The sequence below is a fragment of the Micromesistius poutassou genome, assembly GCF_964030765.1.
Source record: "Micromesistius poutassou genome assembly, chromosome: 13".
NCBI lineage: Eukaryota > Metazoa > Chordata > Actinopteri > Gadiformes > Gadidae > Micromesistius > Micromesistius poutassou.
Window position 1 is genome coordinate 2,408,712 of NC_140283.1, and position 12,164 is coordinate 2,420,875.

The 12,164-nt window shown below is 50.2% G+C and overlaps 1 protein-coding gene across 1 annotated transcript; it reads left to right on the forward strand.

Moving 5' to 3' along the window:
• Nucleotides 1-438: 438 nt before the first annotated feature.
• slc5a12 (solute carrier family 5 member 12) lies at nucleotides 439-7,173 on the forward strand (the record flags this gene model as incomplete). Its single annotated transcript, XM_084476835.1, has 15 exons — nucleotides 439-792; nucleotides 1,192-1,257; nucleotides 1,592-1,643; nucleotides 1,795-1,862; nucleotides 2,640-2,794; nucleotides 3,179-3,319; nucleotides 3,603-3,732; nucleotides 3,856-3,944; nucleotides 4,377-4,489; nucleotides 4,752-4,819; nucleotides 5,284-5,370; nucleotides 5,711-5,895; nucleotides 6,421-6,524; nucleotides 6,807-6,931; nucleotides 7,024-7,173. 15 exons carry the CDS (start codon nucleotides 439-441, stop codon nucleotides 7,171-7,173), a joined length of 1,887 nt encoding a protein of 628 aa, XP_084332961.1.
• Nucleotides 7,174-12,164: the final 4,991 nt, after the last annotated feature.

Here is a 12,164-nt window from a genome sequence, read left to right on the forward strand (position 1 = left end):
TTCAGCCATCATGGGCCATGCAATGTACAAGTTACCATGGCCTCTATGGGCTTCCATCAAAGATACCTTATATAGGCCTATATACTGTATATATGCGATCTACTTTTTCGCGTCCTGTATTACGGGATGATTTGTGTTCAGGACTGTCATGATGTTTATCCCTTATAATGAGACATAAGCAGGCTGCGGCCTTCATCATTATTCACACTGGAAGATCTCCAGCTAATACCCGACCTGCCAAGTTAATGTTTAACATTTATCTCTCATTTAGAATCATCTCAACGAGTCCATTATCTGCCAATGCAAAGTGCATTCCCTTAATTATCAACCCGCCGGGGGGAAACATGCACCATTTACAAAAATAGCGATAACCTTCCGAAGCAGAGGCTATAAAGACAGGAAAGAGCCAAGAAGCTTCCCAGCCATCCCTCCACCACCATGCCGGTCTCAGAGAGCCCCGTGGGGACCTTCGTGGTCTGGGACTACGTGGTCTTCGCCCTGCTCTTCGTGGTCTCCTCGGGGATAGGGGTCTTCTTCGCCATCAAGGAGAGGAACGCTGACTCGTCCAAGGACTTCCTGGTCGGGGGCCGGCAGATGACGTGCGTCCCGGTGGCCCTGTCGCTCACGGCCAGCTTCATGTCGGCCGTCACGGTGCTGGGGGCCCCGGCCGACGTCTACCGCTTCGGGGCCTCCTACGTCCTGTACGGCATCGCCTACGCCTTCGTGGTGGTGGCGACCGCCGAGCTCTTTGTGCCGGTCTTCTACACCTCAGGGATCACCAGCACCTACGAGGTGATTTACAGGCCTGTGTCTGTTATCACCACGCACGGAGAGAGGACCTCCGCTTTATGATGTTAACGATTGAGTGGTTGTTGGAGGGCTCCGGTGAGCAGCGCCGGGCCTGTGAGTGGCTCATCTCGCCCCGCGTTGGAGTGAGCATTAACAGGTCTCTGTCATTTGATTACTCAGCTTCACCACTGAGAGGGCCTCCTGTGTTATTACGTCCTAGATTGATCACATCCTGTTCTTCGGCGATGAAATCATCACAATGTTTTTCTTTTCTGACTACGACCCGACCTTGGGTAAAGTCAGGACCCCACAGATTAGAAACATAGGCTGGCTCTGATGCATTGACCTTCACATTTCTCCATCCTCTGGTCTGACCAAATGACGGGCTCTGTTCCTAAACAGTACCTGGAGCTCCGGTTCTGCAGGCATGTGCGGGTGATGTCCACGCTTCTCTACCTGGTGCAGACAGTAAGTGTGATGGACTGTAGCTGCGACAGACACAGTGTTAGTGTAGTATTAGCACAGTGTTTCCTCTTCCCTTCAACCTGCTGCAGAAGTCCCTTCTCCACCTCATGGCAGCCGTCGCTCTGGTTGAAAAGGATTTGAACTTTATCGTACTGAGTAGAGAAAGACTAGGGTAGAAGAAAAACAATGAAAACCATCCAAACCAAATGTGAACAGGAATCCTCAATGTGGTGGTCTCTCAGTCCAGAAGACACATAGTCCAGATTTCAGAAGGAAAAGAGGAATGGAATCTGCATCACGTCACATGCTGACACGACTGTGTTTCACTGCTTTGCAGATTCTCTACACAGGAGTGGTGGTGTATGCCCCAGCCCTGGCCCTCAACCAAGGTAGGTCAACGCTGTAGATAAGAGGTCACTCCGAGGGTCCCAGGGGACATCGGAACAGCTTCCCTGTCTCTCTCCCTCCCATCCGTCCCACCCGTCCATTTCTTTAAGTGTTCCCATTGTAACTGACGGACTGTTGTTGTTGTCTCTGCAGTGACGGGCTTCAACCTGTGGGGCTCCATCGTTGCCACGGGCGTCGTGTGCACGTTCTACTGCACCTTGGTGAGCGGAGCGCAGACCGCCGCACGTCTGAGCCCCACGTGGCCGCAGGCGCCCTCTGTTTCTGTTTAGGTGGCCCAAACAAGAGGGAGTGTATGGACGCGGACCAGAACTGAACTACTGTTGTTCATTAGACACAGTGTGTGGGTTAATGTGTGTGTGGGTGGCACATCCGCAAGTATTTGTCTATGTGTGCTTTTGTGTGCGTGTTTGTGAGTGGCTTGCACCCTCTTGTGTGTGTGTGTGTGTGTGTGTGTGTGTGCGATTGTATGTGTGATTGTGTGTTTGTGTGGAATGTGTGTGTTTCTGTGTGTGTGTGTGTGTGTGTATGCATATATTTATCTGTGTGTGTGTGTGTGTGTGTGTGTGTGTGTGTGTGTGCGATTGTGTGTGTTTGTGTGGAATGTGTGTGTTTCTGTGTGTGCGTGTGTTTGTATGCATGTATTTATCTGTGTGTGTGTGTGTGTGTGTGTGTGTGTGTGTGTGTGTGTGTGTGGGTGTGTGGAATGTGTGTGTGTCTGTGCGTGTGTGTGTGTGTGTATGCATGCATTTATGTGTGTGTGTGTATGTGTGTGTGTGCATGTATTTATCTGTGTGTGTGTGTGTTTGTGTGTGGGCATATATTTATCTGTGTGTGTGTGTCTGTGTTTGTGTGTGTGCATGTATTTATCTATGTGTTTGTGTGTGTATGTGCGTGTGTGTGTGGGCATGTATTTATCTGTGTGTGTGTGTGTGTCTGTGTGTGTGTGTGTGTGTGTGTGTGTGTGTGTGTGTGTATAGGGGGGTCTGAAGGCGGTGGTCTGGACGGATGCCTTTCAGATGGTGGTCATGGTGATGGGTTTCCTCTCCGTGCTGATCCAGGGGGCCCAGAGTGTGGGGGGGGTGGAGGCCATGTGGAGCAGGGCCCAGACGGGGGGCCGGCTGGATGTCTTTGAGTAAGTAGCGCTGCGGTTCAGCTGCAGGCATTAGTCGGTTTCCACTCCAGGCTCTGAGCCACGTCCCCCCAAAGTCCTGCTGTAGCATAATAGGACTGCTGCTGTCTGGTTTAGAGGTACACACATCCAGGTGGACCACGCACCAACGTCTAGAGTGATTGGCACGACTAGCTAGGTCAACCCTGGCTTACTACTCCAATGCTAAATACTTGGGAAAATACTTTTATTTCTGAGTTTGGACGGTCCACCTCCGTCCAGACAAGCGGAGGAGAAACTGAACGTGGAACTGGCATACCACCCAGCTAGCGTTCAGAACGACGACGGCTGCTAGGGAGGATCAGGTCCACCTTGGCTGTCACGACAACCGTCCCGTTCCGCCCTCAGCTTCGACCCCGACCCGCTGAGACGACACACCTTCTGGACACTGTCCGTCGGGGGCACCTTCACCTGGCTGGGCATCTACGGGGTCAACCAGTCCGTTATCCAGAGATGCATCTCCTGCAAGACCCAGACCCAAGCCAGACTGTGAGCGTCTACTCTCACAAACACTGTACAGCCTGGAGAAAGAATATATTTACATATACACATATATATATATATACAGTATGTATAGCCTATGTATATATATGACAAAATAGTTTCACCAAAGATCCATGATGTCTGCTGATTCAGTGCCCATCTTTGTGAATACATGTTAAAACTAAACTAATCCCCCCTTTTTACTGCATATCGACTGTTGCTTGCATGTACTTTCACTGCGAGGCCCTGAGACTCGGCCTCCCTGAGCCTGGGTCTGGTGCGTTCCCAGGGCGCTGTACCTCAACCTCCTGGGTCTGCTGGTCATCCTGTGCTGCGCGGTGTTCTGCGGCCTCATCATGTACGCCTTCTACGCCGACTGTGACCCGTGGACCGCGGGGCGCGTCTCTGCCCCCGATCAGGTCTGTGCTCTGGTCTCTGGGTCCCTGCTCGTTTTGGTACCGCACAAGAAAAGGGCTCGCTCACACCCTGTCCCACGCCGACTTCTACTGTCACGATGAAGCTCTGTGCTCTGACCTCCGCAGCTCATGCCGTACTTCGTGATGGAGATCCTGGGGCAGTTCCCCGGGCTGCCCGGCCTGTTTGTGGCGTGTGCCTTCAGCGGAACCCTCAGGTCTGTAACGCATGATGAGCTGTGCAAGTTCAAGTTCAGGTTCTTTTATAGCTGGTCTTTTATAAGTTCAGGTTCTTTTATAGCTATAGTCATAGCTGGCAATGACATTGTTGTATCCCAAGCTCTCCTTAACAATGCAAAGAATAAAAAAAGAGTAAAAACTAACAAGGTACAGTGCAATTAAGAACAAATTAAGAACAAAATAGTTTAAATAAAATAAAAATATATATGTGCAGTGTATATATATATGTGCAGTGTATATATATTTATATATATATATATATATATATATATATATATATAAATATGTATGTACAGTAATATATATAACAAAACAAAAGTGTCTCGCATTTGTTTGTGACTCGCATTTGATTGTTTTCATTAACCACCTAAAGAAAGCCTTTTCTTTAACCTCTCCACTGTCTCCTCTAGCACGGTGGCCGCCAGCATAAACGCACTCGCCACCGTGACGTACGAGGACTTTGTGAAGCACTGCTGCGCCAATCTCTCCAACACAGCCACCACCTGGACCATCAAAGGGCTTTGTAAATAAACACACTAATGTCTTAGAAGATAAGATAAGATAAGTACTTTGATCTGTAAATGAGGCGTGGCGATGTTGAGGCCTCCCATACGGTTGAGGTAGACGGGTATTGACGGTACGTTATTTTACCTTTATGTTATTGACCGTATTGACTGTTCTACAGAGCATTAACAAAAGAGAAGATAGATGTGGTAATAAAGGTTAGGCAGGGTAGAGGTGTGTCACTAATTATTAACTTGTATTATGGGACATTGTGTCTGAAGGTGTCATCTTTGGAATAGCCTGCACCTCCATGGCAGTAGTGGCCTCCTACATGGGAGGAATCGTTCAGGTAAAGGGATCTGCTCTCTGCTCCTCCTCCTTCTCCTTCCTCATCTTCTATCTTCAGTCTTTCTTGCTATTGATCCGTTAATAGCATTCTCTTCTTCACCACCTTCATCTTCAGTTTCCTATTATTCCCGTTACTTCTATCGTCACTTCGTCTTTGTGTCCTTCTTGACATCTTCACCTTCTTCATCTTTTTCTTCTCCCTCGTCTTCTAGCTGTACTTCCTCCTCCTCTTCCTCCTTCTCCACTTCCTCTTCCTCGTCTTCTAGCTATACTTCCTCCTCCTCCTCTTTCTCTTCCTCTACTTCTACCTGCACTTCCTCCTCTTTTTCCTCTTCCTCGTCTTCTATCTCTACTTCCTCCTCCTCTCCTTTGCCTTCCTCCTCCTCTTCTTCATGGTCATTTAAAACACAGCAGGCTCCAGGCCCTGCTGACGATGCCACCGTTTGTTCGGTTTGTCTCTGCCAGGCGGCGCTCACCATCCATGGGATGTGTGGCGGCCCCATGCTGGGAATGTTCTCCCTGGGGATCCTGTTTCCCTGCGCCAACTCTAAGGTACAGCAGCATCGCACGTGAAGAGTGAACGACGTGTTCAAAATAGTTCATCCTCGAGTCAAAGCAGAGATTACTGAGTCGGCAAATTCACACCCCTGAGAAGTTGTAAACACTGCGAGTAGCCGGGAGGCGGGACTTCTGCCCTTCAGCCCCGCCCCTTGCAGTCTGACATCACGCTGTTGGAGCGCAAACGAAGCTGTTTCCCGCACTTATCGAGGGGCGTCCTCGGTGGGCGCAAATACCCCCCCTGGCTCGGCCGTCACATAACGGTCTAAAGTCAAAAGAATGATGTCACCCCGTTAAACTGCCCCTGTGGCGTGCTGCCCTCTCTGCCCCACAGGGGGCCGTCGGAGGCTTCATGGCAGGGATCGCCATGGCCTTCTGGGCCGGGATTGGGGCCTTCATCTACCCCGCCCTGCCCGTCAACTCAAGGCCCTTACCGCTGATCACCGACGGGTGTCCATGGCTCAACTCATCCGTCAGTCCTGCCACCGACGCCCCCTTCCTCACCTCCCTGCCCCCCAGGTAGACGCTGCACCGCCCCCGTAACGGGTCTGCCTCCGCCGGGAGATATAGACCCACAGGAATGTCACGCATTTAATACATCGGGCAAGGTTTTGTCATTGATAATAAAGGTTTTAAAACAGCATTTTATTATTTATTAACAGATAAGTGTATGCTAGAAATCCATTTTTTGGAAGATTTGTGATGATATAATGTGTTCTGGCCGTTGAAAGCCCCCTTTGAGTTTGTTTCACACGTCGCTCTTTCATGAGACCAGTTCTTTGGCAGACGTTTTTGAAACAAATGGTTTCATTTCACTGAAGAAATTATGAAACCAAAACAAATGAAGCCATTGTTTCAGCGACATACCAAAATCGCTGGTGCCAAGCCATGTGTGAAACCACTGGGCGCAGCACAATGGAGGGGGAGAGGAAGAAGAAAGGATAAAAATGGCTCTTTTCACTGCTCTATAAATCTGGAAATAGTGTTTGTGGCAGCTAAGCCAGAGGAATGATGCGTCCCCCGCGGGGCCCTTTGTGTCCCCAGGCCGCCCCTGGCAGACTCCTGGTACTCCCTGTCCTATCTGCACCTCAGCACCGTGGGCTTCATCACCACCCTCTCCGTGGGCCTGCTCATCACCTCCCTCACCGGTAATGTATCTTGGCTCCGTAAGTCCCCCCCAGTCAACTCAGAGCCTGGGGGCCGGGCTGCTGTCTGAGGGGACGGGGAGGGAGGAGCGACACGCTGAGTTATGGGCTGACATGATGAGGGCGGTGTGTCATGTTGTGCACCTGTTTTTTATTATTGCTTTGACAGGCTTTCCAAGTGGTTATGGATTAAATACTGAAATGATATCTGGAAAGAATTGTACCTTCATTTTCAAGTCATGAAATCATAAAAAAAAAAAGGATTCATTCTTTCTTCTACATCAGGATTCAACAAGGGCAATAACGTGGATCCACTGCTGGTGAGGCCGGTGGGAAATCTGTTCTGCTTCTGGTCCGAAAGGGGAAAGAGAATGTGCTGGGGGGGCGCCCACGCAAAACCACGAGAGCAGGTAAGATGGGAGCATGGGAGCCATGAAAATGCAGGATTGTACGCCTAACGGAGACGCAAAACAATGAACTGCGTCTCTGTTTCGCCCACTAGGAGCCCAAATGTACGGACTCAAAGGATGAGGGGAAGAGCAGCAAGGCGAAGGCACAGGAGTGGCTGGAGACCACGCAGAAGAGCGCGCCCAACGGGGAGGAGAAAGGTTACTCAAACGCAGGGTTTGTTTTAGAGACACACTCCTTTTAAACATAACAAATGCTCTCTGGCAAAGAATCTGGAAATACGTTATTTAATATGACCAATTCAGTTTGGTCTTGAAGCACTTAAAGCGCTCCACACTGTAATGGGACTGACGGAGAATGTGATGAAAGACTCTTTCAAGCAAGACATTCATATTTCAATTAAAAATAGAGACCAGTAATATTCAAACGACTTTATTACATCCGTTTCATACAGTTTCTATTTCAATATGTATTTTATTTATTCATTTTTTACATGTAAACAGTAACATAGTTAACAATGTTATTGATACATGCCATCTCACAACTGTAACTGTATAACAACATTGTATTATACAACAGAATTATTTATGGTCATGATCACGATGTACTTTGTTCGAATAACTATTCTACCTTCTCAACAACAATCCTACATTCTTACTTCTATTGCAGGAATAGAGTTAAAGAATATAAATGTCCGGTCTTTGCCAAGACCATTATGTGCAAGTCCACGCTTATATTACTTTGAATACCATTCTCTCATTCTGCTATTGCCAACGCTGGAGGGAGTGTAACAATACCCTTTCATTGCTTCCATATGCTTCTTGAAAAGGGTGAGCTGGTGCATTGAGCACAAAGCCAGCAACAGATCAACGTATTACAGAGAGAGCGAGAGCCCACCCGACACAGTCTTCAGAATATATCTATATTCCTTTGTACATATTGTAACCCCTTCACAAAAAATAATATAATAGTTTCTATTTTTATTTAAAATTCAGTTTGCACTGGAAGACAAGTGTTGTGAACCATGTGAAGTGACCGCTCCAGTATAAAGCCTGCAGCCTGGGGGTTGAGGAGTCTCTATTAGAAAGAGTCTTCAGAGCATTAACAACAAACGAAGAGTGTCTTCATAAGAGGTCCTAAAGACCAACAGAAGATCAAAGATCAAATCATTTTCACAAGTTCAAATCAGACGCAAGCCATGCATACAAAACGTGGGACGAGGGTACGAGGACGTTTGCACTTGATCTCTGAAATCTAAAAAGGCATCTGAAATATTTCATGATGACTGCAGCAATTAATTTATTACAACATGCATAGATTTTCGAAAGTCACAAACTGAGGAACATACAGTCGACGCCGGGCTGGTCTCACAACCTGTCCTTGATTTCCTTCCTTCTGAAATGTGGGCAGAATATGTAAGAAATCGCGAATGGCAAATAAAAACACAGGAAGTGAATCTTTGTGACGCGGTCACGGCTCAGAGGTTCAGGGGTGTTTGTCGTCTGTTAGGCTATGTGTTGTTAGATCTTACATGATGATCATTATATTGTTGACAATGTATGAAGTGTGATTTGAATCCGAAGAAGTAAACATCATTTGAATAAGTAACAACCATTTGTCAGTGAGTTTTTATCAATAAAGCTGTGGATTATTCATGCAGATGCATTTCATGGTTCCAAACCCCTGAGGACCATGGCCAGGTACCAGGAGGCTAGGGGGGGAGAGAGGACCATGGACCAGGTACCAGGAGGCTAGGGGGGGAGAGAGGACCATGGACCAGGTACCAGGAGGCGAGGGGGGGAGAGAGGACCATGGCCAGGTACCATGAGGGGGGAGAGAGGACCATGGCCAGGTACCAGGAGGCTAGGGGGGGAGAGAGGACCATGGCCAGGTACCATGAGGGGGGAGAGAGGACCATGGACCAGGTACCATGAGGGGGGGAGAGAGGACCATGGCCAGGTACCATGAGGCGAGGGGGGGAGAGAGGACCATGGCCAGGTACCATGAGGGGGGAGAGAGGACCATGGCCAGGTACCAGGAGGCGAGGGGGGGAGAGAGGACCATGGACCAGGTACCAGGAGGCGAGGGGGGGAGAGAGGACCATGGCCAGGTACCATGAGGCTAGGGGGGAGAGAGGACCATGGCCAGGTACCATGAGGGGGGAGAGAGGACCATGGACCAGGTACCAGGAGGCGAGGGGGGGAGAGAGGACCATGGACCAGGTACCAGGAGGCGAGGGGGGGAGAGAGGACCATGGCCAGGTACCATGAGGCTAGGGGGGGAGAGAGGACCATGGACCAGGTACCAGGAGGGGGGAGAGAGGACCATGGCCAGGTACCATGAGGCTAGGGGGGGAGAGAGGACCATGGCCAGGTACCAGGAGGCTAGGGGGGGAGAGAGGACCATGGACCAGGTACCATGAGGGGGGAGAGAGGACCATGGACCAGGTACCATGAGGCTAGGGGGGAGAGAGGACCATGGCCAGGTACCAGGAGGCTAGAGGGGGAGAGAGGACCATGGCCAGGTACCAGGAGGCTAGGGGGGGAGAGAGGACCATGGCCAGGTACCAGGAGGCTAGGGGGGGAGAGAGGACCATGGACCAGGTACCAGGAGGCTAGGGGGGGAGAGAGGACCATGGACCAGGTACCAGGAGGCTAGAGGGGGAGAGAGGACCATGGACCAGGTACCATGAGGGGGGAGAGAGGACCATGGACCAGGTACCATGAGGGGGGAGAGAGGACCATGGACCAGGTACCATGAGGCTAGGGGGGAGAGAGGACCATGGCCAGGTACCAGGAGGCTAGGGGGGGAGAGAGGACCATGCATGACGGCTGCACTCAAACAATCCATAGGAAACCATGGTGTTCATGATGAATATGTACACCAAGAGAAGAACAATAAGACGTAATGGGCTAATTATCACATTTAAATAAATGATGACATGATATGATAAGGAAACCAAATTTGAAGTCATATGAACTAAGTAAAATGTCTGTAACCTTGACATATTAAATCACTTTCTCTTTACTATCATTTCCATTGGAATTAATTCAATTAAATAAGTTGTTTATTTACCCCAAATGTAAAGATCTGACTACAAAAGATAAAGGCAGTGCTAACGAGTCTGCACATTAACGGTTTAACTCTTTTATATAAAATAATCGTCATTAATTTCCATCGCGGCAAAGAACAGTGGCTTCAGCCTTGGTGGCTCTCCCACCCCGCCTGCTTAACATTTCCTGAGTGTTCCTTGGGCCCAACATGTTGACATTACTATAATAATTCAGAACATTCCAGTGTATTAAACGGATTAGTGTCCAAATGAAGCCATCGTGTGTGCTCGCAAGACAACGCCATTCGCTCGCCATCATCAGATAAAATAGCATGAAAGGGATTTGCTGTGAATGACTCGATGTTATCGTACAATCTGCAAAAAGAGGAGCTTGCCGACCACAGGTATGTCTGATCCTCCTGACCCCCGACCACATTCGCTGGGCGGGGGATGCAGTGAAGGAAATGAAGAACAGATTCTGAGCTCGGAACCAGAGGAGCCATGAATGGCTGCCTTGAATGTTAAAGATCCTGTTGTTTATCCCCGAGGGACGAGACTATGCCTCTTACGGCCGCCAGCTGAGACACAGTGCCAGCAGTGGAATCCTGCTAGTACTGGACTAGCGTGGAGAACGGGTTGTGTTGTTACACGTCACACGGTCTACTGCAGGTCCTGGCCACAGCCGTGCGCGGCGGGAGGGAGCGGAACTGGGAGGTTATTGCACTTGAGAAAAAGCACAAACAGGCACACGTGATGCTGCTGACGCGGGGTTGCAGTGTGTGACACCTTAGGCACAATCAAACCATCACATTGAGTTACACCCTCGACACCGGAGGTCGGGCGCAAAAGAAGAAGTAGGCTTCAGGTAGGCCTGAGTCTAAGAAACAGCTCACACTGAGTACAAACCAGGCATCAAGACAGGCGGGGAGGGAGTGTTGGTCTATCAAAAGACGACAGAAAGAAACGGATATTCCCATGCACGGTATACGAGTGAGCAGGAAAAGTCTCTCTCGACGGTATGAGTGTACATCTTCAATGGTTATGGATGTTATTGCCCCTCCCACCACCAGCTGTAAATATGAATTGACTGATGCAAATATTGATCAGCATGCTTCAAGGGCAAACCACACAAGTCACTTTGCATAACATTGTCCGTTACGTTTGGTCAACACGTCACCACAATCACTTTTTTTTTCCCACAGAAAAGATTGAAAACAAGTTCACTAAGGGCCACTGTAGCTCAGGTGGGGGTCCGTGGGGGGGGGGTCCGTGGTGGGGGGGGTCCACGAGGACGGACACAGCCATGCGGTGACGGGCCGGGGGTGAGCACAGTGGCGCTGCGAAGCAGGAAGCTGCGGCGGGGGGGGGGGTCCGGATGTGAGGGGGGGGGGGGGCGACCTGCAGCCCTTCATCTGCATAGTAAACATTACAACCTCCCAACCCGAGGGAATCCATCTCAGTCCAGCCCAGGGCCCAGGACCGTCCACCTAGGAGGGGGGGAGGGGGGAGGGGGGAGGGGGGGGGGCGGGGAGTGGGGAGGGGGGGGGAGGGGGAGGGGTGGGCGGGTAGGGGCGGGCGGGGAGGGTTCGCTGAGTGCCAAAGCAACACCAACAAGTATGAACCAGGGCCGGGGAAAAGGGCACAGTGACCCGGGGTGGGCCGGGTGCCGGGGGGCCTGGAGTCCCGGGGGGCCAGGGGCCCGGGGGCCAGGGGCCAGGCCCCTAGGGAGGAATGGCGGCTCGGTGTCTTTGGTGTGCAGAGCCAGCTGCATGGAGCCAAACTCTGGAAGCCAACACACGGTTCACTGAGCAGACGGGACGGGCCTGCGGGCCGGGGGGGCTGCGTCCTTCAGTGTGTGTGAGTGTGTGTGTACATGCGTCTGAATGGTTGGTTGGTGTGTTCATATATATAAAGATATTGGTGTGCAATGTCTTTATGTTTTCAAGTGTGCGTTCTATATGTGTGTTTGTGTGTGTGTGTGTGTGTGTGCGGTGTGTTAATGTGTGTGTATACATATGTCTATGCATACGTGTGTGTGTGTGTGTGTGTGTGTGTGTGTGTCTGTGCGTTCACGTGCATGCGTGCGTGCATGTGTGAATGTGTACGTTTACATGTGTGCATGTCCATGTGTGTGTGTGTGTTGTGTGTGTTGTGTGTGTGTGTGTGCGTGCGTGTCTCTGGGT